At 44.8% G+C, this 26,863-nt stretch overlaps 1 protein-coding gene across 1 annotated transcript in view; it reads left to right on the top strand.

Annotated features, from left to right (window-relative positions):
• The window catches only part of ITGB5 (integrin subunit beta 5), a 121,443-nt gene that overhangs the window by 27,806 nt on the left and 66,774 nt on the right, over positions 1-26,863 (top strand). Inside the window, exons 4-5 of the mRNA XM_060639734.3 lie at positions 6,175-6,424; positions 16,094-16,262. Coding sequence (XP_060495717.2) covers positions 6,175-6,424; positions 16,094-16,262 — 419 coding nt within the window. The remainder of the gene's footprint in view (positions 1-6,174; positions 6,425-16,093; positions 16,263-26,863) is intronic.

The following is a 26,863-nucleotide window of genomic DNA, read 5'->3' as shown; positions in this document are numbered from 1 at the left end:
CTTAAAAAATTCTTAACAAAGGATGTAAACTTTGGAATAAAGGTTATTGAAATGGTGAATAAAAGGCCATAGGTAGGTTGAAGCACTGGGGCAGTTAGAAGGGATTTACTTAAGTCATCATTTGCCTCGATCCTTTAGCTCATTGACCAGTAGTTTGTTTTTTCGTGTGTTTTATTTTGAAATAATTTTAGGTTCACAAGAAGTTGCAAAAGTAATAGAGTTTTTTATACCCTTCCTAGTGTTCCCTGATAACATGTTACATAACCAAAGTACATTATTGAAACTAGGAAACTGACATTGGTACAGCACTATTAACTAAACTACAGGTGATTGGTTGCTTTTGAGATGGGTTTCCTGCCAGTCTGTGTCTGTGCTTTTTTCCCCTCCTCCCAGGTTCTACTTTGGGGATGCCAGTTACCTGACTTACGGATTGCTTCTGCCACCCAGAATGACAGAGTATATACTTTATTAAAAAGACTAAGAAAGACTTCATGGTGGGTAGATAAGAGGTTGGCTATGGATGGAATGTTTGTGGCCTCCCTCCAAAGTTTATTTATTTATTTTTATTTTTAAGTTTATTCATTTTGAGAGAGACAGAGACAGAGACAGAGAACACAAACAGGGGAGGGGCACAGAGAGAATCCCAACCAGGTTCTGTGCTGTCTGCACAAAGCCCGATGGCGGGGCTTAAACTCATGAATCATGAGATCATGACCTGAGCCGAAACCAAGAGTCAGACTTTTAACCGACTGAGCTACCCAGGTGCCCTGCCCCCAACATTTATAAATTGAAATCTAACCCCCAATGTGATTGTATCAGGAGGTGTTAGGGCCTTGGGAAGTGATTAAGGCATGAGGACAGAGCCCTCGTGATTGGTATTACTGCTTTGAATTTATAAAAGACTGCAGAGGGCTCCCTGTTCCTTCTGCCATGTGAGGAAACAGCAAGAAGTCAGCAGTCTGCATCCCAGAAGAGGATTCTCACCAGAACTCAACCGTGCTGGCATGTTGATCTTGGACTTGAAGGCTTCAGGACTGTGAGAGAGAAATTTCTGTTGTTTAAAAGCCATCCAGTCTATGGTACTTGTAAGCCCAAATGGACCAAGACAAGGTTATTTTCAAGGACACTAGGGATGCCAAGCCCTAGTGCTCGGGGGTGGACACTGTAGAGGCCAACTGTGTCTTCATGTGGTGCCTTCCTGGGTTCCATCTGTCAAGAGTCAGAATTCTGTGCTGAGGAGTGGGGTGGGTTGCAGCACACCAGCCTTGTCCTTGACCAGGGAAGCAATTCTTTTGCTCCATGTCTGGATTTCATTCTTGGATGCTAATTACCTTCGGCTACAGTAAACAGAAGAGCTAGATGAGAGTCCTGAGGTATGCACCTGGGCCCTAATTCCCTGTAGGTCCTGTTTGCAATATACCTGATTTTAAGGTGTCCCTTCTTTCTTTCAATTTTTGGCACAGAAGGGTATTTCTGGGGAATCAAAAACTACTTACATTCATTTGGGGATGGCATGCATCTCTGTCGGTTGGAATACTGCTTTGTCTGAATGTTTGAACAAAAATCGATCTTAAACACACCAGGGATTCTTGGTGGAATCCCTACCTTCACTGTCTCCACTTCTTTTTTTTTTTGTTTTTTATTTATTTTTGGGACAGAGAGAGACAGAGCATGAACGGGGGAGGGGCAGAGAGAGAGGGAGACACAGAATCGGAAACAGGCTCCAGGCTCCGAGCCATCGGCCCAGAGCCTGACGCGGGGCTCGAACTCACGGACCGCGAGATCGTGACCTGGCTGAAGTCGGACGCTTAACCGACTGCGCCACCCAGGCGCCCCTCTCCACTTCTTATTGAAGGGGCAGCAGAGAGAAAACAAACTGTGAAAGTATATTTGAAGCAGGTGGTTGATACTTGACTACAGTGGGGGAACCTGAGCAAGAGGCAGGCATTTTGTGCAAAGCACCGCCAGAGCTGGGAACTTTGGAAATGGGAAAAACCAGGACATGAGAGGGCCTGCTTGCAGGGCAGGTGCGAGGTGCCTGGCTGTTTTGGGGGGTGTGCTTTGTCCCATTTGTTTGATCCTGCTGCTGGTGAAATGGGGGTCCTGTGGAATGGCCCCAGAGAGGAGGGGTAAAGCCACAGGGAATGACGAGCTTGTAGTGGTCTGACCTGAAGTGGGGCAGGGGGGCATGTGGGCTGGGATGGTGTCTCCAGAAGCGGGCACTGATGGAGTGCTCATGGTGAAGTTGATAAGGGCTCTGCTGGATGCATGGAAGTGACAGGTCTCCGGTGGTGCAGAGCTGTGTGGTTGGATGTATTGCCAGAGTGTATCTAAGTTTGCATGGTTCTGGAAGTGTGCCCAAAGATGGAAAATCGGTCCCAGACTTTCTCTCTGCACGTGGCAGTGGCCTCTCCTTCAGTCGGCTGACCTCGAAGGCCTTGCTTGTAGGGGAGCTAGTGCATGGCTGCTTAACTCCCACACTTAGCACTCACGCTGAGAATTGGTCCAGGAATGTCCTTCCTTCCAAAATCTGCTGATGGGACATCCCAATATTGCCAAGGCCCCCTCAGGAGTTTGTGGCATTTAAAATCAGGTATAGTGGGGCTCAGTAGGTTAAACTTCTGACTTCAGCTCAGGTCATGATCTCATAGTTCGTGGGTTCGAGTCCTGTGTCGGGCTCTGTGCCGACAGCTCAGAGCCTGGAGCCTGCTTTGGATTGTGTCTCCCTCTCTCTCTCTCTCTCTCCCCCCACCCCCTGCTTGCTCTCTGTCTCTCTCTCTCTGTCTCTCAAAAATGAATAAACATTAAAATAAATAAATAAATTAATTAATTAAAAAAAAATCAGGTGGAGTTGACATAGCAGTAAACCCTCATTCTGAACCCTAATCATACTACCCTCTTTCTTATACCCTTCAGTTTTTGGAAAACTGGGAGAAATACTTCTTTTTAATATTTGCAGCCCCCCATGTGTGCTTTTTAAAGTAATCAGTTTCCCTCAGAATATGATGCCAAAGAGATTTCTGACTTCAGAGTAGATAGCACCTTAATGCACACAAATGTGTATATCCTACCTTGTTTGTCTTTTTGCTTTCATGCCTGAAAAATGTGGAGTTAAAATTTAATACCCAAGGCTAGAGCCGTTCACAATTAAGTTCCTGGCAGAATTTTCTATCTCCCTTTTTGTCCTTAGGGGAAATTGCTTTATTTTATTTATTTATTTATTTTTTTAACGTTTATTTATTTTTGAGACAGAGAGAGACAGAGCATGAATGGGGGAGGGGCAGAGAGAGCGGGAGACACAGAATCCAAAGCAGGCTCCAGGCTCTGAGCCATCAGCCCAGAGCCCGATGCAGGGCTCGAACTCACGGACCGTGAGATCGTGACCTGAGCTGAAGTCGGATGCTTAACCGACTGAGCCACCCAGGTGCCACAGAAATTGCTTTAATAACTGACTTTTGGGGGAACCCAGGGGAGGTTTTCCTTGTGTACAAGCATTTGTGTGGTGTTAGGATACATTGTGTCCTTTGATCCCCACAGTAATTAACATCCTCCCATTTTACTGATTCAGAAACTGAGGAGCAAATTTAGAGGAGACTGAAGTCTTCCAGGTTCTGGGTGACAAGGTCTGGATTTTAACCCAGCTCTCGCTCTCCAAATCTGGTGCCCTCTTCCCTCCCAGGGGTGCCTCCCAAGTCCAAGCCTGTTCATCGCTCTCTGGTCCTAAAGTCCTCAATCTGTTCATTACTCATAATCCACAGAAAGGTAGAAGTGGATTCTGGATAAAAGAAGATGTAGTTGGGAAGTTGGGGGGAAGGGCACAGGTGGACAGAAAATGTAGAAGACTCTGCCAAGAGGTCATGGGATTGGACAGAGCAGACATGATTATAGGCTCTGCCCATTTGGGGTCTGTGGTCTGCCCACACAAAGACCAAGGAGGTTCTCCCTTCCCCCAAGTTCTCTTCCCTCCTGCCCCTCCCCCACTGTGATGTGGCATCCAGGGCTGGGAGGGGCTCAGAGCAGGGACCTGCTCTGTCTGCCTGATGGGAGCCAGAGGCAGACATTACAGCAGTCTAGAATTCATTCTGGAAGAAATCTCCAACATTCCTCAGCTTGAGTCAGACTCTGATGGTTTTTAAAAATAGGCTCCTATGAACAGACAACCCAAACTGCATCAGTCTTGAGGAGGCAAGGACAGGACACGCAAAGACAAGTCCCGGGAAGCAGGCTCAGTGCTGTCACTCAGGCAAAAAATAGTAATTATAATAATTATACTTCATTTGTGCAGGCATTACTGCTTACCAAACACTGCTCTTCAAATGAGCGCTTCATAGGCTTAATCAGTGCTGTGCTGTTATTATTTCCATTGTTGATCTAAGGACACAGGCTCAGGTTGCTCCCCTAGTTGAGGGACCGAGCTGGAACTTGGATTGAAATCTTTCGGTCATCTGAATCTGCATGGTCTAGTTAATATAATGCGACTTGTCTGGGGTGGGAGAAGGAGAAGGAGCACATGGGATTGGGGTCCCTATCCTCCAAGTTCAAGAAGGCTTCAGCTTGCTGGTTGTCAGCTCGAGATGGGAGACCAGCTTCTCTCCCATCCAAGTACTAACCAGGCCCGACCCTGCTTAGCTTCTGAGATCAGACGAGATTGGGCGCGTTCAGGGAGACCAGCTTCTCTGAGAGGTGACTGCCACCACCAGGTGTGGACTCTGTGGGCAGGAGAGGCCAGCCTCACTGTGCTCTTCTGAATACATGAGTATGTCCAGATTTCAAATGTGTGTGTGCAGCAATCCTACCTAGAGAGTTCAAGGACATCTTGGTGCCTCTGAAAAACTAATAAGCTCAAGGACAGATAGAATTACTTGGTATGATTGCCTCTTGAAGTCGCTTCTAAATGATGTGTTTTTAGAGCCTATGAAATGATGCGGGATAATTATCCTGGCATGGGTCCCCTGGTTGCTGCACTGACTTGGGTGTTTCTGTAAACCCTGGGAGGTGACATTGCAGATGGCCACACCTCCCAGACACTGGCTTTTCTCTTTGTTCATTTTCTCTGAATTAATTCCTCTTTCCTCTGTCTCTGACTCTTATTTTACAACCAAGAATTATTTTCTTTTTCTTGTAGCTGGTAGACAAATCTAGTAGTGTTTTCTTTCTTTCTTTCTTTTCTTCCCCCCCCTTTGTTTTGATGGTGCTAAAATTTAGAATCTGTCTTCCTGTATTTTTATACATATAACTTCTTATTTTTTTTTTCTTTTTACTTTAGAGACAGTGAGTGCAAGAGAGCACATGAACAGGGGAGAGGGGCAGAGGGAGAGACAGAGAATCTCAAGCAGGCTCTGTGCCCAGAATGGAGCCTGGCAAGGGGCTTGATCCCATGACCCTGGGATCATGACCTGAGCCAAAGTCAAGAGTTGGATGCTCAACCAACTGAGCCACCCAGGCACCCCTGTACATATAATTTCTAATGATAATAATTTGTGTCTATGATATCCCAAAATGTCAAATATGCCCAAGAACTAAATACTGTTGCCCATAAATGCCTAGGAAAGTAGAAATAGGAGACATGGCACAAGCAAAAAATGTTTTTGCCCTTTGGGTGTATTTTAAGTGACAGTGTGTCCCCACTCTCGCTTGCCTTATACCTCTCTCCCTTTGCCCTCAGTTCTTACTCATTCCCGTACCTCCTCTTGTTTATTTCTTCCCTGTTTTCTGTTTCATACACACCTTGGCAGTCTCCTCCTGGCCACATTCCCACCTTGGCTTCTCCTTTCCCTGAAGTTGGTGCGGGTTGGTGGGTTAACTCTCACCTAATCTGTGTCCATGGAATTGTCTGGTCCATTATCCACCAACTGCCCAAGAGTCCTTTTGTTGACAAAACAGAACACCACTGGGGAGACTTGTTGTTAAGGAGTTTCCTCAAAAATGCCGAGCGAAGTATTTGGAAGGAGAACCTAGAACTTCACCCTCAACACCATATTCCCTTCAGTTATTCTTCTTCCAAGAAAAATTTTTCTTCTTCTTCTTTTTTTTTTTAAGAACAATATTTCTTTTGAGAGGCATGTGGTCACTAAAGAAAAGTAAGAGGGGGACCAGCTTTGAAAGTAAAATCCATCCCTTCAGCTCCCAGTGAGTTGGATGACCTCTAATTGCATGGCCTCTCTGTTGGCACAGGCGATAAGACTACCTTCCAGCTGCAGGTTCGACAGGTGGAGGATTACCCTGTGGACTTGTACTACCTGATGGACCTCTCCCTGTCCATGAAGGATGACTTGGACAGCATCCGAAACCTGGGCACCAAGCTGGCTGAGGAGATGAGGAAGCTCACCAGCAACTTCCGGTTGGGGTTCGGGTCTTTTGTAGACAAGAACATCTCCCCTTTCTCCTACACAGCACCGAGGTACCAGACCAATCCATGCATTGGGTGAGTGACCAGTCATCTTTCTGCTGGGTATTTAAGTGTAGGGGGAATGGAGTAGCAGGAAAACTTAGCCCAAAGAAAGGACTAGGGAAGGCATATTGGGGGATGGGGCAGGCTTCAGTGTTTAATCTGATCAGTGATGACCTAGTCCTGTCCCCTCAGCTGTGTGTGAAGACGTGAACTGTTGCAAGGCTGTGGGAAGGCATAACGATCATAGCTCATTTGTTTTCCTGCCTGATGTAGCACTGTTTTCTACATTGAGAGATTTTATGTATGTATGTATGTATGTATTTTTAATTTATTTATTTTTAATTTACATCCAAGTTAGTTAGCATATAGTGCAACAATGATTTCAGGAGTAAATTCCTTAATGCCTCTTACCCATTTAGCCCATTCCCCCTCCCACAACCCCTCCAGTAACCCTCTGTTTGTTCTCTATATTTAAGAGTCTCTTATGTTTTGTCCCCCTCTCTGTTTATATATAATTTTTGCTTCCCTTCCCTTATGTTCATCTGTTTTGTATCTTAAATTCCACATATGAGTGAAGTCATATGATATTTGTCTTTCTCTGATGAATTTCACTTAGTATAATACCTCTAGTTCCATCCACGTAGTTGCAAATGGCAAGAATTCCATTTTGCTGTTTGCCGACTAATACTCCATTTTATGTATGTGTGTGTTTATGTGTATGTATGTGTGTATATATATGTGTATATGTATATATATGTGTATATGTATATGTGTATATGTGTGTGTATATATACATATATATGTATGTATGTATATATATGTGTATATGTATATGTGTATACGTGTGTGTATATATACATACATACATATACATACATATATATACATATATATATACATACATATACATACACATACATACATATATATACATATATATGTATATACATATATGTATGTATATGTATGTATATGTATATATATACATATGTATGTATATGTATATATATACATATGTATGTATATGTATATATATACATATGTATGTATATATATACATATGTATGTATATGACATCTTCTTTATCCATTCATTCATCGATGGACATTTGGGCTCTTTCCATACTTTGGCTATTGTCAATAACACTGCTGTAAACTTTGGGCTACATGTGCCCCTTCAAAACAGCACACCTGTATCCCTTGGATAGATACCTAGTAGTGCAATTGCTAGGTCATAGGGTAGTTCTAGTTTTAATTTTTTGAGGAACCTCCATACTGTTTTCCAGAGTGTCTGCACCAGTTTGCATTCCCACTGGCAGTGCAAAAGAGATCCTCTCTCTCCGCATCCTCGCCAACATCTGTTGTTGCTTGAGTTGTTAATGTTAGCCGTTCTGACAGGTGTGAGGTAGTATCTCATTGTGGTTTTGATTTGTATTTCCCGGATGATGAGTGATGTTGAGCATTTTTTCACATGTCTGTTAGCCGTGTGGATGTCTCCTTTGGAGAAGTGTGTATTCATGTCTTTTGCCCATTTCTTCACTGGATTATTTGTTTTTTGGGTGTTGAGTTTGATAAATTCTTTATAGATTTTGGATACGAAACCTTTGCAAATATCTTCTGCCATTCTGTCGGTTGCCTTTTAGTTTTGCTGATTGTTTCCTTCACTGTGCAGAAGCTTTTTATTTTGATGAGGTCCCAAGAGTTCATTTTTGCTTTTGTTTCCCTTGCCTCCGGAGACATGCTGAGTAAGAAGTTGCTGCGGCTGAGGTCATAGAGGTTTTTGCCTGCTTTCTCCTCGAGGATTTTGATGGCTTCCTGTCTTAAGTTTAGGTCTTTCAACCATTTTGAGTTTATTTTTGTGTATGGGGTAAGAAAGTGGTCCAGGTTCATTTTTCTGCATGTCGCTGTCCAGTTTTCCCAGCACCACTTGCTGAAGAGACTGTCTTTATTCCATTGGATATTCTTTGCTGCTTTGTCAAAGATTAGTTGGCCATATGTTTGTGGGTCCATTTCTGGGTTCTCTGTTCTGTTCCATTGATCTGAGTGTCTGTTTTTGTGCCATATTTATTTATTTTTAATCTTATTTATTCATTTTGAGAGAGACATAGACAGTGTGAGTGGGGGAGGGGCAGAGAAAGAGGGAGAGAGACAGAATCCCAAGCAGGCTCCATTCTGCCAGCGCAGAGCCCAGAGTGGGGCTTGAACTCACAAAACTGTGAGATCAAGACCTGAGCCGAAACCAAGAGTCAAACGCTAATCCAACGGAACCACCCAGGCGTCCCTCTACATTGAGTGATTTGAGACAATGTTTTCAGTAAGTGGACACCCAGGTTCAGGGAGGGAGCAGGCAGAACATGCCTATGTAACCTTTCCTCTTGCTTGGGGTGAACTGAGGCTTGGGGATAAGTGAATTCAAAATCTGTCCCTGTTGTTATGTAAATATAACTTACCTTGACAAAATGAAATGAAGTCCTGGGTTTTAAAGGTATGATTTTGTTTTTTCCAACATAAGTCAAGTACTTGAATTGGAAAATATTTGACAGATTATCAGAGAGCAGGAATTTCTAACTGCTCCAACAAATAAATCCAAAAGTGTGTTGTGATAGAAGCTTATTTCCTGCTTACCTAAATCCAGTGGACACCTCCCTTCCACGCGGTGACTCAGGGACCCTTGCTCTGCCCACCCTGTACTCCTCCATCTTCTACATGTGGCTTTTAGGGTTGTTGTGCCTGGGCAGACGCTCATAGGAGGAGCTTATGGGCCACCAGTGAATAGCCTTTGCCACTTCTGCACTTTATCAGACCCGATGGAGTTCTAGCAATGAGGCTGGAAACCAGTTCAGTTGTGCTCAGGAAGAAGAGGAAACAGGATTGGTGGACAGGACTCTGCCATGGTGCGTTTGTGTGAGGGGTGGAGGGTCACAGCCTCCAACTCCCCCAAGGCAACCTCTACAAGGTTGGTTTGTTTCCTTTCTAGTCTTATGAGTGTTCCTGTAAATGTCAGGATGATGTGGGCAGGATTACAATGAGTGGTAACTGCCAAGTTTTTCTTTCTCATCCCCACATACAACTTTAGTTAGGCTTTGGGATGTAAGACCCCAGAATACTTACTAGATAAGAAGCTGCTAAGACAGATTCTTACCAAGCATCAGGCACTGTACTACATGCCTTGCACCATGTGGATTATCTCATTCAAGTCTGATGGCAGTCTTTTGAGGTCTCCAAGATTTATGTGAGCCAACCAAGGCTTAGGATAAACCACTTACCTAAGATTACACAACTTGTAAGGGGGATTTGGGGTAAGAGTCCAGACAAACTAGTTTTAGAGTCTGCATTCCCATTAATATGGTGCTTGCTTTTCCCCCATTCAAATCACATGACCGCACAGAGGCTTTACCTGAGTCTGAGGACAAACGCCCATCCCCAAACGACCTGACCTTCAAGGCGCTTGCCTAAGGGTAATGTTAGGTGATCCAACAGTAACATAGCCCCCAAATCTCAGTGGCTCAGCACCATCAGAGTATCTTTCTTGCTTGTACAAACTCTGATGAGGCCTGAACTGGTTTCCACGGCAGCTTTCCTTTCAGCAGTGACTCGGATCCAGGACCTTCCACCTGTGGTGGCATTTTCAGTTCTTGGGTTACTTGGCTGCCCCTGGGGGGAAGAGAGCTGTTCCTAAACCCCTGAGCCTGCCCAGCTCCCCAGCTAATCTTCCACAACCTCAACAGCTCCCAGGCCTGGGTTGGGCTGGGTGGTCAGGATGCAGTGGTGTTTATGCTGGTAATGTATGTTTTCCGGAATCTTTCCTAATTTTCTGTAAATCTCCTAGAAGCTCCCTTAGGTGTTCCCCAGGGGTTGGGAACTGACACAATGGTGGGGAAGACAATAGATAAGAAAAAGGTTTAAATACAAAAGCAATTCTAAAGTCCTTAACTGTGAAGAGGCCTAGGTGTCATCATTTGCTGGGTTTAGCTTCCTCCTGGCCACAGGTGGCCTCTGGCATTATTATTACTTTGGTCCCGTCTCCAAGGCCTTTTCAGCTGAGTCTCAGTGCTGTGACCTGTTGTTGGAGTTTTGCTTCTTACCAGGTACAACAGCAGCTTAACCAAAGCCTTTTTCAATTCATCCCTAAGAGTGATTCTGTCTGCTTCTTTTCACCTCTGCCTTCTGATTGGGCCCTGTTTCTGGACAGACAGGGTGTATCTCCACGGTCACTTCCCCAGGACCATCCACTCACTGTAAGATGTGCTAGATTGGCAGCCCAGAGAGGATGGAGGGGACTATCTCTGGAGACTCAGCATTCAGATATTCAGGGTTATCACACACAATTTATCCAGAGTCCCTCTTGAAGGCCTGGAAGGCAGAACCAATTGTAGACTTAAAAGTCTTCTCAGTGAGCACAGGCACCCTGAAAGACTCACAAGGTAGGAAATCTAGTGAAGAACGGGAGTTCTGAAGGAAACAGCAGGGCTGAGTCATGCAAATCTCTCTTCTGTAAGCTGGGCACCGCATCGGGGAGTCATTCTGGCTCAGTGAGCAGGCTGAGGTTTATCTCCGCACGGCCAGGCAGTGGAATGCATGTGGTGTCCTGGGTCCCAGAGATTCCCGCTGTTCCTGGGGAGAACAGCGAACGGTGGCTGTCCCTATACCTGATCCAGCCTGTGTGTGCTTTGTTAGAAGATTTGACCAAGAATAGCCAGGATTTCCAGGTTTTCTAGAACAGCGGGCAGGTGTATTGGAGCTGGGCTTGTACCACATGCTCGGCCGCTGCTGTCCTTACCACTCTTCATGTCGCACAGCTGGCCCGCCTCCCTTGTCTGCCTTTCATCCCTGGCCCGGTGCACACTGCCTGCGATCCTCGTCTATTCTTTTCCTTCAGCTAGTGCGCAGAGGAGAGTCATGGGGTTCTCCTCAAGCTCCGATGGCCCCTTCAGTTGGATTTTTCTCCCCTGAGGGAGTGGGAACAGCAAGAGCCCCCAGGAAGTTTTGGGAAGATAGAGTCAGGAGTGACTTAATCACCTATGTAGGACACCTCAGAGAAAAGAGAGCTGGTTTTTCATGGGGCTTTCCTGAGGTTTGTCCCTCCTCCTGCTCCAGACGTTTTTGCCAAAGGATCAAAATCCTAGATTCATCCCTTCCTATCTTAGAATGTGCTAGAAATGCCAGGACTGGAGTAAGGAGTAGTAACAGGGCTGCCATAATCGGAAAAAAGGCACAGTATCATTTAATCACCAGATTAAAGATCTGTTTACTTGCTATTTTGAGTAACAGGAAGAGTGTCACTGGGAAAAGTCATGTGGGATTTACTGATGGAGGATTTGAAGGATTAATGCAGCCTGTTATCCCCGGCCCTGAAGACATTTCCTTTTGCTCGAGGTATCGGGCTGTTGTTGAAATACATGTCATGTCTCATTTAGGTGGGACCTAACAAAGCCAAACTCACGGAAACAGAGTAGACTGGTAATTGCTGGGAGGTGGGGGGAACATGGAGATGTTGGTCAAAAGGTACAGACTTCCAGTTATAAGATGAGTATGTCCTGGGGATGTGGCGTATGGCACGGTGATGCTAGTTAACGATATTATACTTGGAACATGCACTTGTATACTTGGAAGAGAGTGAGTAGATCTTAAATGTTCTCACCACACAACAAAAATGGAAATACACATGCAAAAATCTGGGCAAGTAAACTGACATAGTTCATCCTTCATCATTTATGTTTTCCCTTACCCTCCCTGTGTTTCTTCCAAGGGTCATAGTATTCCTTCATCACCTTGATGGTGTTATTTCATTGTCTTCTGGCATGTCCTGTGGCTGATGAGAAGGTGGCTGTCCATCTAATGGTTTTCCTTCTCTCTGGTGGCTTTTAATATTTTCCTGTGCTTTTCATATTCTATAATGATACACATTTGAATGTGTCTAGATTGGTTTTGCTTTTATTTACATTGCTCAGAATCTGGTCTGCTTGTTTAATCGGAGAATACGTCTTTATCCTTGAAAATTCTCAGACATTTTCTCTTTGATTCCTCTATCTTCTTAATTTTCTTTCTTTTTTAAAAAGATGTTTATTATTTATTTCTGAGAGAATATGCACACGTGCACACGAGTTGGGGAAGGGAAAGAGTGGGGGAGAGAGGATCCCAAGCAGGCAAGCAGACTCTGCACTGTCGGTGCTGAGCCCGACCTGGGGCTTGAGCCCATGACCTGTAAGATCATGACCTGAGCCAAGATCAAGAGTCAGACACTTAACTGACTGAGCCACTGAGGGGCTCCTCTCCTCTTCATTTTCTAACGCTAATTTCCCTAGTAAGAAATTTCTTCTAGTTTACCATTTTGGTTTTTAGTTGGTTAGTCCATACACTGAAGTTTCATATTTGAATTTCACTGACTATAGTTTTTATTTGGTTCTTTTTCCAAACTTCTGTTTTTTATATTGTTTTGTTTTCACAGCCTTGTTTTTTTTCTTCTAATAATATCCTGTTCTGACTTTTGGTATGTATTCTTTCCTCTCCTTTAATGTTTTAAATATCCTTGCGTTTACAGTGCTTCAAATCATTCTGTTATCTCTGTTTCTTGAACGGCACATCATTCAGTTTGTTGCATTTGTGGACATTCCTTCATGGTGGTTTGTTTCTCACGGGATCCATAAGTTTGTCATAAGCTCCTCTTCATCCGAAGTGGTTTTCTGGGTGAGGATCACAGCCCCATCCTTGTAGGGCAGTTATGTGTTTGCCTGGATCCTCCGGGTTTCGATGGGACTAGTTTTCCTGTTTATTGTTCCTTTGGGGGTTCCTTCACCATAAAGTAGTGAATCCTGACTTGCTCGAGCCTGGAGTTAACAATTTTTATGGGTGATTCATCTTGCTCTCGGCCCAGAATGGCTCTTCCTTGCTTCTTTCCCAGGCTAGTGGCTGGAATTTGTGTCTTTCATTTTGGTGACAGGGCAGCTCTTTGTAGAGCTTAGCTTTATGAAGAGAGCCCTGTTCCAGTGCTTCATCCGTCCCCGTTAGAATCATGCCCCCAACCCTTAGGACCTCTGTCGGGTCCTGGCACATCCGGGAGCTCTTTGGCATGAGCTCTTACTCCAGGCCCACCTCATCTCGTAACTGTACTCATTTGTTGAATGTTTTTTTTTTTTCCTTCATCTCTGGCAGCTGGGATTTCCCTGCTAAGCTTCCATATTAACATTTACATATGAGCATTTTGAAAAATTATATGTTATCTGGCAGTTCTGTATTTAGACTAAGACGGAGCTGTTTCCAGTCAGCTTGTCCCACAATATTGTCCTGAAGCCATAGATTGTCTTCTGGATTTGCCTGGGTCTAGCGTCTTCAAATTGGAATCACTTTTCATATGTACATGCTCCCCCAAGCAACTTAAGCATATATATTTTACTTACCTTCTTGGTTATAATCCTTGATGGAATAACTCCCTATACATGGCCCCAAACAGGGCTCTACAGACAGACACAGGGTGGGGGTTGGAGCATTTCCTGGAGTTAGACCCCCAAGTGCCCAGACCTTCAGTTCACTCAGTTCTGCCAGAGGTTAAATTAAATAGTCACAGGGGACATCGTATTTTAGTGACTATGGGACATGCGGCAGGATCTGTGTGACAAAGCTGTTTTCCTCGAAGAGATGACTGATTTGGTTGTAGTAAATTCTCTGCCATGAAGGCTTCTCTCTGGCAAACACATTTTCTATTTCCTGATTATTTAATAGTAATTCTCCAAGTAAAAATATATCTACTTAATGTTGTTAGCACGAATAAAAGGGGAAAGGTAAAAAAATGCCAAGCTAATTTTGGTGAGCTTTTCACAGCTTCCCTGGCTTTCTCACTGAACAGCAGTTATCATTCTTTTCCTCTCCTTTCTCTCCTCAACCCACTCGGTCAACTGTGACAACAATCACATTCCCTAAGTCCTGCATAGTAGATCAGAACCACACAGAGAGGAGGAGCGGCTTGAAGGAAGGGAAAATTTGTGTGTTTGCTTCCTCCTGCACCTGTCCATTTGTCAAATAACTACCAATAGGACCTCAGCTCATTTCCTTCTTCTCTCCGGGAATATAATTTCCGTGACCTTCTCTTCATGGAAAAATGAGATGGGAATAAAAAATTTGATGGTCCAGATCATATATAGAAAAGTCTGTCCTGTCCAAGCACAAGGTACAAGTGAAGTCTGAGGAAGAAGGAGAGAGTGAAGCCAAGGGAAGGCAGATGGATGAAGCCTGTAGCTCCCGCCCCCATCCAGAGAGAGTCGTGGCCAGAATGGCAGTGGGGTTGACTCTGTCCAGAGCCGGTTTGCTGCGGTGACTGGTGGATGGAGCAGGCACTGTAGGTACTGAAGGAGAGTGGAATGGCCTCTTAGAAAGCCAAAGTTTGCCTCTTGTTTGGAGGAAGGGAACCTGTCCAGACCTGCCCTGGCTGCTGCTTCTTGGCTGCAGTTAGGCAGGATTCCCTAGCAGTTGCTAAGCCTGTTTCCCTCTCCATGCACATGGCTTAAGTTGGATTATAACCACCCCACCCCCGCCCATGCCTCTCTGTTAGTGTTGTTGTTGTTTTTTTTTTTTTTTTCCATCTTTTGTTCTAAAAGAGAGGCTTTCTTAACGTGGCCACAAACTTGCACAGTCTCTTTCAGTCTGCCTTCTCAGCCTCCCCTTGGCCCATCCTCACCTTGTCTGCCCCCGCTGCAGCTTCACTGGCCTTCCTTGTTCTTGGGCTCCCTGTGTTCTCTCCTGCCACGGGGCTCTTGCATGTGTGCTTCTCTCTGGCCAGGACCCTCTTCCCTCTCCCCTCGAGAATCCACTGGTGAAACAATGGAAGGCCTCTCTTCCTGTGTCAGCGACTGCATGTCAAGCTGAGACTCCTAGATCTGTAATTGGAATCTAATTTCCTCCAGGGATGGAACCACTCAGGATCTCTACTGCAGACTGAAGATGAGATCGCCCAGTATTGCAGGAGAAAGATGTGGCATTAACTTACTATTGAGATGCAATACTTGCCTCTTCCCAAATTGCCACATCTAATTTTCCATCTGAGGACAGTTAGCTTCTGAGTGATCTCTGTTGCATTTAGGAGAGCTGGTGGCTTATCATCACAATATTTATAAATGAATGAAGTAGCAGATAGAATGTCTTCATTCCTGTTCCACTAGCTTTTGCTCATGTGCCAGGATGTCCTGCGCGTCTCTGAGTGGGTTCACTCAAAGGGATTCTATGTGATCTTTTAACACATGGCAGCAGCAGAGTTGATGTGGGAAGCTGCTTTCATACAGTACCTCTGTTCAGGCTGCTCTCACTCGACACTGCCCACCTTTCTTAGCCCAAAAGATCCTTCCCTGCTGTGCTGCCCAGGCCATGGTGCCCATGCCACTGGTCCCTCCCATCTTTCAAGGCCCATGGCAGGGCATCTCTGTGACGTATTCCTCTGACAGCAGTAGTCTGCTATTATCTCCTTTTTTCGAACCATTTGCCCATTCCATTCACATACAACCTGGATATGCTGACTTGCCTGTGGTGTAGGGCTTGGCCTTTGTAGAGTAAGAACCATGTTGTCTCTCTCTTTGTGTGTCCCAGGGGCACACAGTAGGTGCTGGGTAAATATTCATTACTGCTGCTCAAGGCACTCAGTGAACACACAGAGTACTTGGTTGCTTAAGATTTACCTACAGTGATGGAAAGTGACTCTTCTCTTCTTTCTCTCTAGTTACAAATTATTTCCAAACTGCGTCCCATCCTTTGGGTTCCGCCATCTGCTGCCCCTTACAGACAGAGTTGACAGCTTCAATGAGGAGGTTCGGAAACAGAGGGTGTCCCGGAACCGCGATGCTCCCGAAGGAGGCTTTGATGCAATACTCCAGGCGGCTGTCTGCAAGGTAACTTTTCTTTCTGTTTCATCTTTACATGTGGGCGGGCGTTGGCCCTGCCGGTAGGAGATGGCAGATTTTGAGCCACCCCAGCCTGTGGTTCGTGTCCATTCTTACATCCGAGGGTGAGCTCAGGGACCTTTGGGGAAACCTACAGCAGTCAAGTCAGCTGGAGCTCAGTGATGGGTCGGGGCGGGTGTATGTCTCTGTTTCAGGGTGTGGCCATGTGTGTGTGACGGGACGCTGTCTTTGCCAGAAGACAGCTGTTCTGCATTTATGCATTAGACTCTTGCTTCTTTTGGTGGGAAAAGGTAAAGTTCAAGCCCTATGCATGAGGCCTGTTGAGCCTTCTGGCCCAGTTTTGGCCAACCTTAAAGATTGCTGGATTAGCGAATCTGGCTGAAAAAGAGAACTGCATGTCATCTCAGGTTGCATTTCTATTTGTTTTTCTCCAGCTTTTCTGTGGTGTATGAATCCAGAGGGAGGACACAGACCTAGGTCAGAAATGAACCCATGCTCTGAGAGGTTCCAGTCCCAGTGAAATAGATAAATGGAACGTTGGTGATAGCTTTTTGTTTTAATTGAAGTATAGTTGACACATGGTGCATTAATTTCAGGTGTACAACATAGTGATTTGATAAACATATGTATTATGCTGTGTTCATCACAAGAGTAGCTACCCTCTGTCATCATAGTATGTGTTATAATACCACTGACTACATTCCCTATGCTGTGCCTTTGATCTCCGTACATTATTCTTCCCAGAACTGGAAGCCCATACCTCCCACGACCCTTCACTCATTTGGCCCATTCTCCCACTGCCCTCCTCTCTGGCAATCATCAGCTTGTTCTCTGGGTCTATTTCTGCTTTTTGTTTATTTGTTTGTTCATTTGATTTGTTTTTTAAATTCCACATGTAAGTGACATCATATGGTATGTGTCTTTCTCTGTCCGACTTCTTTCATTTAGCGTTATACCCTCGAGGCCCATCCATGTTGTTGCAAGTGTCAAGATATCATTCTTTTTTTGTAGCTGAATAATATTCCATTATATGTGTATGTGTGTGTGCACACACCATTTCCTCTTTATCCATTCATCTCTCAGTGGACACTTGGGGTGTCCCCATATCTTGGCACTGTAAATAATGCTGCATTAAACATAGAACACATAGATCTTTTCAAGTGTTTTCATTTTCTTTGGTCAATACAGTAGTAGAATTACTGGATGATATGGTATTTATATTTTTCACTTTTTAAGGAACTTCCCTATGATTTTCCAGTGGCTCTACCAATTTCTATTCTCACCAACAGTGCATGAGAGTTCCTTTTTCTCCACATCCGCCCTGACACTTGTTAGGTAATAACTTATTCCTAAACTAGTTTTCTACTATCAAAACAACTCAATAACAGCAAGATTTTTAAAAAATATCACTCTTGAATTTGCCATTCCAACACATACTTTCACAATTTTTTCAGAGTGCTCATCACTGAGCATGCCCTCTTGAAAATTTCGGTGGCTCAGCAGTAGGGCGATCGCTGGGACCCCCATGTTTGGGGGAGGGGCTAAAACTCAGTTTGGAGAGGCTGCTGTTCGTTTACCAAGTGGTAAGCACTTAATTAACCACTTACATAGTTTCTGACCTCAGCACGTGTCCAGTGTGTCACAGACCCACTTTTTCTCCACTCCATCCTTGACCTGGTGATAAGAGAGCCACAGTTGTCCTTTCTGAGATAAAAAACTGAAATGGTAGACAGGGAGGGATAAGGGGAAGGAAAAAATGGGAAGAAAGCGTAGTCGTCTGCGGTTCCCTTCTTGGTCCCCCTGCAGCTCTGTCGTCATTCACTGTGTTCTCGGGGCCACCCCTAGAGGAGATGGCCTTGCGGTGGCTGCGCCTCCCTTCCTGGCTGCTGGGCCAGAGCTAAACAGTTTGGTTCAGAGGCCTCTGGTGGTTTGTAGCAGCCCAGGAAAGCCAGACGGAACATGGCTGGAATGTGTTCAGCTCTCAGTCTTTACAGTGTGTCACAATATAGGCCATTTATGGATTTGCTTCAGAAAGAAAAATTACATTTTTGACTGGCATTCAGACATTGATCATATGAGGCGTTGTCTTCGCAGATATTCTGCCGAATCTCCTTCTTGGCAGGGACAAATAGTGCAGGGAAAACAGGATCCCTCTCGTCTATCTCCCCAGCTCGAGGATTTTGTGGATTTTCTTTTTATGGGGGAGGAAATCATCCTTAGGGCTTGAGGGAAAGAACTCAGTGACAGAACAAAGCCATGTCCAGTTATGTTAATTCTGATAGAGTGATCGGAAAGGCCATGGTTGAATGCCTGAGGCACAGTGGTCTCCGAGAAGCCGCAGGATCTACTCTTGTGTTTACAGAACCTTCCCATACCACCCCAAGCCCATGCAAATCTTCTTCCCTTTGAAAACTCAGTATATCAACACTCCAGCATTTCAGAGATGCTGGCAGATTTCTTAAACCACTGTGTGAATGTACTGTGTGAATTATTGCTCACTTTATGAGCGTATTTCAGTTTTAGGTGTTGACATTTTCCTCTTCTTCCCACCATGGCCTTTGCAATGGCGAGTACCTGGAAGGTTCCTAACTGCTGGGAATTATGTAGTCTATGAGCCAGCAGTGGCTCTCTTAGTATTTCTTTTCATGTGTACTGTCAGTTTCTGCTTGGGGACATTTCATGCAGTTTTTCTTACTTGGAATCACCTATTTATAACAAATGTCATCCTTCCTAGTTCACCACACCCTTACTTATAGAAACCATATATTGGAAGTAGATTTTGGCTTACCTTTTGATAAAAGACCATGTAGCAATCATACCCTTAAAGGACATTTAAAGATCTGAATAATTCTTTTTTTTTTTAATTTTTTTAATTTTATTTTTTTAAATTTACATCCAAATTACTTAGCGTATAGTGTAACAATGATTGCAGGAGTAGATGCCTTAATGCCCCTTACCCATTTAGCCCATCCCCCCCCAACCCCTCCAGTAACCCTCTGTTTATTTTCCATATTTATGAGTCTCTTCTGTTTTGTCCCCCTCCCTGTTTTTATATTATTTTTGCTTCCCTTCCCTTATGTTCATCTGTTTTGTCTCTTAAAGTCCTCATATGAGTGAAGTCATATGATATTTGTCTTTCTCTGACTGACTAATTTCACTTAGCATAATACCCTCCAGATCCATCCACGTAGTTGCAAATGGCAAGATTTTATTCTTTCTGATTGCCGAGTAATACTCCGTTGTACATATATACCACATCTTCTTTATCCATTCATCCATCGATGGACATTTGGGCTCTTTCCATACTTTGGCTATTGTTGATAGTGCTGCTATAAACGTTGGGGTGCATGTGTTCCTTAGAAATAGCACTCCTGTATCCCATGGATAAATGCCTAGTAGTGCAATTGCTGGGTGGTAGGGTAGTTCTATTTTTAGTTTTTTGAGGAACCTCCGTACTGTTTTCCAGAGTGGCTGCCCCAGCTTGCATTCCCAAGGATTTGAATAATTCTTGATAAAGTAAGAGAGGAAGGGAAAGCAAGTAATAAAACAGCATAAACATATGACAACATACTTGACAAACAAAAGAGAGAAGTATGTGGAAAAGATTGGAAGTATATAGACTGAAGTGTTAACAGTGGTTGTCTCTGGTGATAGGATTATGTGTGGTTTTTGTTTTCTCTGTTTTTTTTTTAATTTTATATTTACCTACATTTTCACAATGATTTGGTATGATGTTTTTACTTTTTTTTTTTTTTTTTTTAATTTATTTAGAGAGAGAGCAAGAGAGAGCACTTGAGTATGGAAGGGGCAGAGAGAGAATCCCAAGCAGGCTCCGCACTGTCGGTGCAGAGCCCAACGTGGGGCTCAGTCTCAGAAACCTTGAGATCATGACCTAAGCCAAAATCAAGAGTTGGATGCTTCACCAACTGAGCCACCCCAGTGCCCCTGTTTTGTTTTTGTTTTTTTTTTTTACTTATAATGAAACAGCTCAAACATATGGAAGTAGAACAGTGAAATTAAACCCACGTACCTGTTGTCCATCTTTGCCAGTTACCAACTCCTAGACGATCTGATTTGTGTGCCTAACCACTCTCTCCCATTATTTGAAGTAAATCCCAGATACCATTTATTTCAATGATATTTAGATTTGTAATAATAATTAGATTTTGAGAGTTGTTTTTTTAAGAGTCCTAAGCATTTCTTACTTTGTTTACTGAGTTTTCTGCTGCCTCCTGATTTGGGCAGATTAAAGGTGCTTCCACTGAATCCTGCAAACTGACTGTGACAGAGCCCACAGGCCTGTGAGCTCTGGCTGGAGAGTGGTGTCAGGAAGGCTGGAGCTGGCTGGGCAGCGCGTGTGCCCACCCCCCCCCCCCCCCGCCCCCCAACCTCTCCCCGTGCTCCTACCTCCCCTGAAGGGAGCGACCCTGAGCCCTTGGAGATGATAAGCAGGCCTGTGTCGCAGCTCACAGGGGGCTCTTTGTTCTGGTTTCCTTCTTGCTCTGGTTTTCCTGGGATAGACTGTTAGTTATCAACTTGTGTGATTTAGGAGTATGTTCATATGACTGGCCCTAAATCCCACCTCTGTGGCCCACTTTATATTTCTTAGAAAGCTGTTCTTTGCAAAAAGAAGGAAACTGTTTCTATGTAGGATTCCATTTAGGACAAGGACCCTGATTCTACGAGTGGGAGGAAGTCTTTATCCCGCTCAGGTCACATTGCTGTGAGAGGTCATTTAACAGTGTCCACAGCTAAGGGACACCTCTGTCATCAATGCAGGCATTTTTTCCGCAACACATTGTATCTGGCTAGGCCAGATGAGGGAATGCTCCTGCTCTTAATTTCTTATCCTTACCTAGAAATCTATTCTTGAACCTTCCTTGGTCAAAATAATAATTTCCCTTTACTACTTTTCTTGTTCTTCCAGAACTTACTAGAAGTTGACTGTAAGTTGTTTATTCTGAAATTGTGTGGATAAAAATGTGATGAGTGGTTCAGACTGGAACAAGGACTGCTTTCCTGCTCTCCCTAAACTGGGCCTGTCCCTGGCCTCGGGTGCAGGGGAGGGGTGGCCGAGGTCTTCTGCCTTCCAGGTTGCCAGTCACCACTTTGCTGTTGTTCGTGCTTAAAGAAGTGACCTGCCAGTTTGAGCTTGGCTGGGTGCATCCTGGCCGCACAGGGTTCTATGGGCTGCTTTCAACAGTTAGACAAGAAAATAAGATCTTTGCCACCCAGTACGTTCCCCTTTTTGTTTCAGCATCTAGAACCTCCACATCCTTCAGGCAGACTTCCTGTTTGAACCTTGATTCTCTAATTTTGTATTGTATGTTAGATTTTTAAACCATTGTATATCCTCTCAGAAATAGGTGGATGAGTGAGTCTCAAAGCAAACAAAGGAAGTTTACATGCTGAGTAAAAAGTCTGCAGCATGATCTGAGTCCTTTATTCCTTCGCTGGTGTGAGCATTCTGATCTAAAATGGAGACCCGGCTGCAGAATTGCTGGGGGGACAGCTTTACCCTGGCAAGACTTTCTGTAGGAATGCAAATTCTGTGGACCTCTAGAAACAGAATAATTGCTGCCCTTGCTCACCCCTCATCCATGCTCCAGATGTTTTACATACATTATCTCTGATGCTCACAACAGCCCCTCAGTGTATTGGCAGTGGGGGCTGTCCCCTGCTTATGGAGAAGGAAACGGAGTAGGACAAGGATTCATGAAACTTACTGTTAATAAGGAGTAGAGCCATAATTTGAACCAGATCTGATTGATTCTGAGGCCCATGCTCTGTTACCTGGTACCTGGTGCTTTGGGAAGTAGTGACAGTACCCTGCAGAGCAGGGAAGCTCAACTTAGAGTCATGTTGTCCTAATCAAGCTAAGCCTGCTGCTAACTGACTCTGTGGAGGCCAGCTGACCTCTCTGGGCCGCAGAGCATCTGGAAAATGCAAGGAGGTGGGAATGGAAGGGAGATCTCTAGGATGCCCTCCATTGGGCTGGTCGGTGCTATTTTTCATAAAGGACTCCTCCCCTTTTGCTCAGAGCCCTTGATTTTGCCTTTTTGGTCACTCCCTGTTCAGTCTTGAGCCTCAGGCCAGGGAGGGGCTGCCACAGGTACCTATAGAGGTTGGAAAATTCCCCATCCCTGGAATCAGGCACTGCTAGAAGTTTCTACTCTGCCCCCTCCCCTGTCCCAGCCTCCCACAGAGTTAATTTGAGGTTTTTTTGTTTGTTTTTGTTTTTACTTGTTGCCTGATTTCTTTTGTTTATTTATTTATGTATTTATTAGGAACTTTTTTTTTTTCAAGTTTATTCATTTTGAGAGAGAGAGGATGAGCAGAGGAGGGAGAGAGAGAGAGGGAGAGAGAGAGAGAATTCCAAGCAGGCTCCACACTGTCAGCGCAGAGCCTGACATGGGGCTCAGTCAGGAACTGTTGAGATCATGACCTGAGTTGTAATCAAGAGTCAGACGCTTAACCTTAACTGACTGAGCTACCCAGGCACCCCGCCTGATTTCTTTTAGACCTCAGACTTGCATTGTTTTTCCAAGCATGAGTTGAGAAATGTATGGAATTCCTTGAAGAAGGCAGCCATCCCTGACACTTCATGTCACCTGAAAAGGAGTCCCTAACGTGTTCTGTTTTCTCACCATCTGGGTTATCTGTCAGCATGCGTGAACTGCTTCTGCTAGCGGATTGCACCAAGTTTGGGGGGCTTGTTCCAGCCCCAACCTGCTTGCTCTTCCTCTGGCTCAGTGTCTTGGTGAAACACCATGAAAGTATTGAACTTCCTGTGGCCCAGTGAAGCTTTAGGGGCCATGTGTGCAGGTATGCACATCTTCTGCCCATGCCCATGCAGCTTTTTTGCCAGAGGTGGTGAAAGTTTCTCTTGGCTTTCTATTTTGCAGATGTTTGTGGTTTAATGTGCATTTTTTAATCACTTGACTGTGTCCGGCCCTGAAGTGACGTTTCCTTGTTCTGCCTCGTGCCCATGAACTGTGTTTGGGTATTACTACCCTGCTGACAGCTGCTTATTGACACAAGGGATGGGAACTGACTCAGTTACAATTCAGAACTGTCACCAGGGCACGGATGAGAGTTTTTGTCTCTTGGTCCTCCAGCATAAGCCTGTGTTCCCTGTGTTGAGGGTGTTTTACACCCCTTGGCTCACTTGACTAATGATATGGCAGGAAAGAAACACCCTGCAGAAAGGTTAGAAGGCCCCTTCGATGACTGAGGCAATATTTCCAAATCTGGTTAGAATGTCAGTTTTGATTTCAAGCGATGGGCTCCTCTGTGCTTTACATGTCCATTTGGCAAAGAGGCAAAGAGACAAAGATTTATTCTCAGGCTCTTCTGGAACTGCTCTCTCCCCAAACCTCTCACCCCTGGCCTCTGCATTCCAGCCAAATGACCTTGAATCAGTTACTCTGACTATGGGGCCCTTTGCACATGCTATTTCCTCTCTTTGGAATACTCCTCCCCTATATTCCTGCTTCTTTCTTTCTTTCTTTCTTTCTTTTCCTTTTTTATTAATAAACTTTATTTCATTTCAGAGCAGATTTAGGTTCACAGCAAAATAGAGCATAAAGTACAGTGTTTCATATAATTCCTGTCCCTGAACCCCCCCATTCCAGCCCCATGGCCCCCCCACCCTCAACATCCCTCACCAGAGTGGTATATTTATTATAGTCCATGAACATCATTGTCAGCCAGAGTCCATAGTTAACTTCTGGGTTCACTCTTGGTATTGCATGTTCTGTGGGTTTGGACAAATGTACAATGACATGTATCCACTACTGTTCTATCCTACGGAACAGTTTTACTGCCCTAAAAATCTTTACTTCTCTTCCTCCTTCCTTCCTTCGTATCCCCAAACCTGCTTTCTTGGAATGTGTAGTCTCTGCCTACTTCTGTTTTGGACCTCTACTTGTCTATGTGTCAGGGAAGACTTCCCTGATTGAGGCTTCTGATGAGGTCAGAGCACAAAGCCCTTGGTCACAGCTACTTCAGTAGCCATTTTGTTTTTATTTGGGCCACTCCTTGAGTGATGTCTACCTCCTCTCTGAGACAGTAAGCCCCCTGAAGGCAGGGACCCCATCTCTTTTCTCACTGCTGTATTTCCCTAGCACCCAGCACATTGCCTGGCACATAACAGGCCCTCTTTAAACATTTGGTGAATAAACAGATGCTTTGTTCTCACAGATTCCTTTATGCTTCTGAGTTCAGGAACCCACAGTTCACCTGGCTCCAAGCCCGTCCACCCGCCTGTTGTACCAGGCTGCCTCCATGGCATTTACAGTGCTACGTGGACATCCACTGAAGAGAACCAGATGCCATTAGCTGGCAGGACTTTCCAACTCAGCCTAGTCAGCGTATACTGGCAGGTATGGTGGGGAAAGCTAAAGAAAGATGGGGAAAAGTCCCTATGGCTTCTGATTTGAGCTTGTAGGGGTTTGATTTGAGCTTGTAGATCCACCGGAAGGTTATAAACAACCGGTTTGTAAACATTAGAGGGAGCCACATGAAGTTACTGATATTTGACAATCAATGATATTTGATACTTGACTACTAATAATTTTTCCTGCAAAAATAAGAACCTCATGTGGTTCAGCCATGCCAACATTCCAAATGTTTCTCTTCCATTCAGACTGGACTCTTTCATGGAGTCCACATCAGACATGCTGTATTGTGTGTTGTTGGGGCTTGGGCTCAAAGTAAATGTCTAAATCCTGACTCACAGGCCAAGATTTCTTTTCCCCAAGGAAAGAATTACTGCACTTTTGTCCTCCTTGTGTTTAACCACAGAAAAGATTTTTTTTTTTAACTTTTCATTTGAAAAGTATGCATGGAAGCAGGAAAAACAACTAATGGGAACACGATTATTTTATAAAGTGCCCGAAATAGACTTGAATGTCAGCCTGGTAGAGGAAGCCAATCTCAGAACTAACCTCGGTTTTCCTTATGTGCCATGTTCGAATTCAGACTCGGTCCCCGTGTTCAGATCTGCTGTGGGGTCTGCCTGCTGGCTGGTCAGGTCAGTCCTTTTTCCTTCTTCATTTCCTCCCCACAACTTGTTCTCTCCCCGAGTGCTTGCCCGAAAGGGTAACATACAGTGTTCCGTCATTACTTTTGAAGATCTGTGGAGTACTTACTGCGTGCAGGACGCCGTGTTAGGTGCTGCGGGGATGCATAGATGAATGAGCCACAGCTCCTGTCCCTGTGCTCATGACTCTGATTGGATGACAGGTGCTTGTCCAACAACCTGAGATACCAGTGGAGCACACAGCAGAATGCACAGAGACAGCACCTTAGGAGCCGCTGACTGAATCACAGCATTCTTCTCCTTCAGTGTCTCCCTTGGTCTCCCTGCCTCTTGGTTTCCAATGCTGATGATGTTATTGATTACCATTGGTTCAGTGCTTTCTGAGAGCCCGGCCTTATGCCATGTACTTCACAGGGCTTATTTTACTTAATCCTGTGAGTGTGGTTTTATTGTCCCCTTTTGATGAAGAAACAAGCCTAGAAAGGCAGAGTAATTTCTCAAGGTTGTTACAGCTAGAAATGACAGAGCCGGAGATGGAAACTGTACCCAGCCCCCTTGCTCTAAGGCCGGAGTTCTTAACCTGGACGTTAGAGTGCCTGCAGACTGTTGTGTTCACACCGGAGCAGAGCAGTGGGAGGTGTGTGCTTCCAAAGACAGAAAGTCCTCCTCTAAGGAACCATTACAATTTCCCAGGTAAGGAGGACTGGTACAGTCCCAGGAGAACACAGTTGCATATGCAACTGTTCTCTGGAACTAAGAGTTTCCTGTTTATCAGGAAGCACTTATAACATGGCTCTGGCAGCCCTAAGCACTTTCCAGAGGGACCACTTGTACCGTCCCAAGGTCAGAATTCTGTTGGACCCCAGCCCTTTGAGCAAGCATGCTTATCTTTGACCGTGGCTTTATTATCTGTAAAATGGGGACTCTGATAATCTGCCTTCTCATTCATAATTCAGTGGTTCTGCTGTGGCAAGACACTTTTTCAGGTGGTGGGTCTTTTCCAGTGATAAGGGGGCATGTGGCTGGTGACTCTTCAGTGACAACTGAGGCCCATGTGTTGTATTAATACCTTTATGTTGGGTGAGCATTCACTTTAATTAGATTGCCCTTGAGATCAGAACACTCAGTCATTTAAAGCTAGTGCTTCCATCTTCACTGAAAATGCCCCTGGAATGATGTATTGACTTCAGGCCACCTTGGGGTTTGAACACCATTTACCAGAGAGTGTTGTGAGTATCGCCTCTGAACAAGCAGGCCAGCCCACATTCAGGCAGGCATCCATCAATGTTTCCTAAGGCAGCCGAGCAGGGACATCAGCTTTTCCACATTCCCACGAACCAGGATTTCAGGCCCTTCCTGGCACTTTCCCGTACGGGCGTCATTGAGGCTACCCTCATCGCTTCACATGCCCTGCTGTGGTCCCTGTGTGTAAGCAGGTCACTATGAAATGGATCTGGGGACTGACATGCTTAATTTGAGCTAGTCAGAAGATTCAGCTGCCAAATGCAACACCCGAGTCCCAGCCCTGCTTTCCTCTGTGAGCTCA

This window comes from Panthera onca, chromosome C2 (assembly GCF_046562875.1).
Source record: "Panthera onca isolate mPanOnc1 chromosome C2, mPanOnc1 haplotype 2, whole genome shotgun sequence".
NCBI lineage: Eukaryota > Metazoa > Chordata > Mammalia > Carnivora > Felidae > Panthera > Panthera onca.
This window is presented reverse-complemented; position numbering and strand designations above follow the sequence as displayed.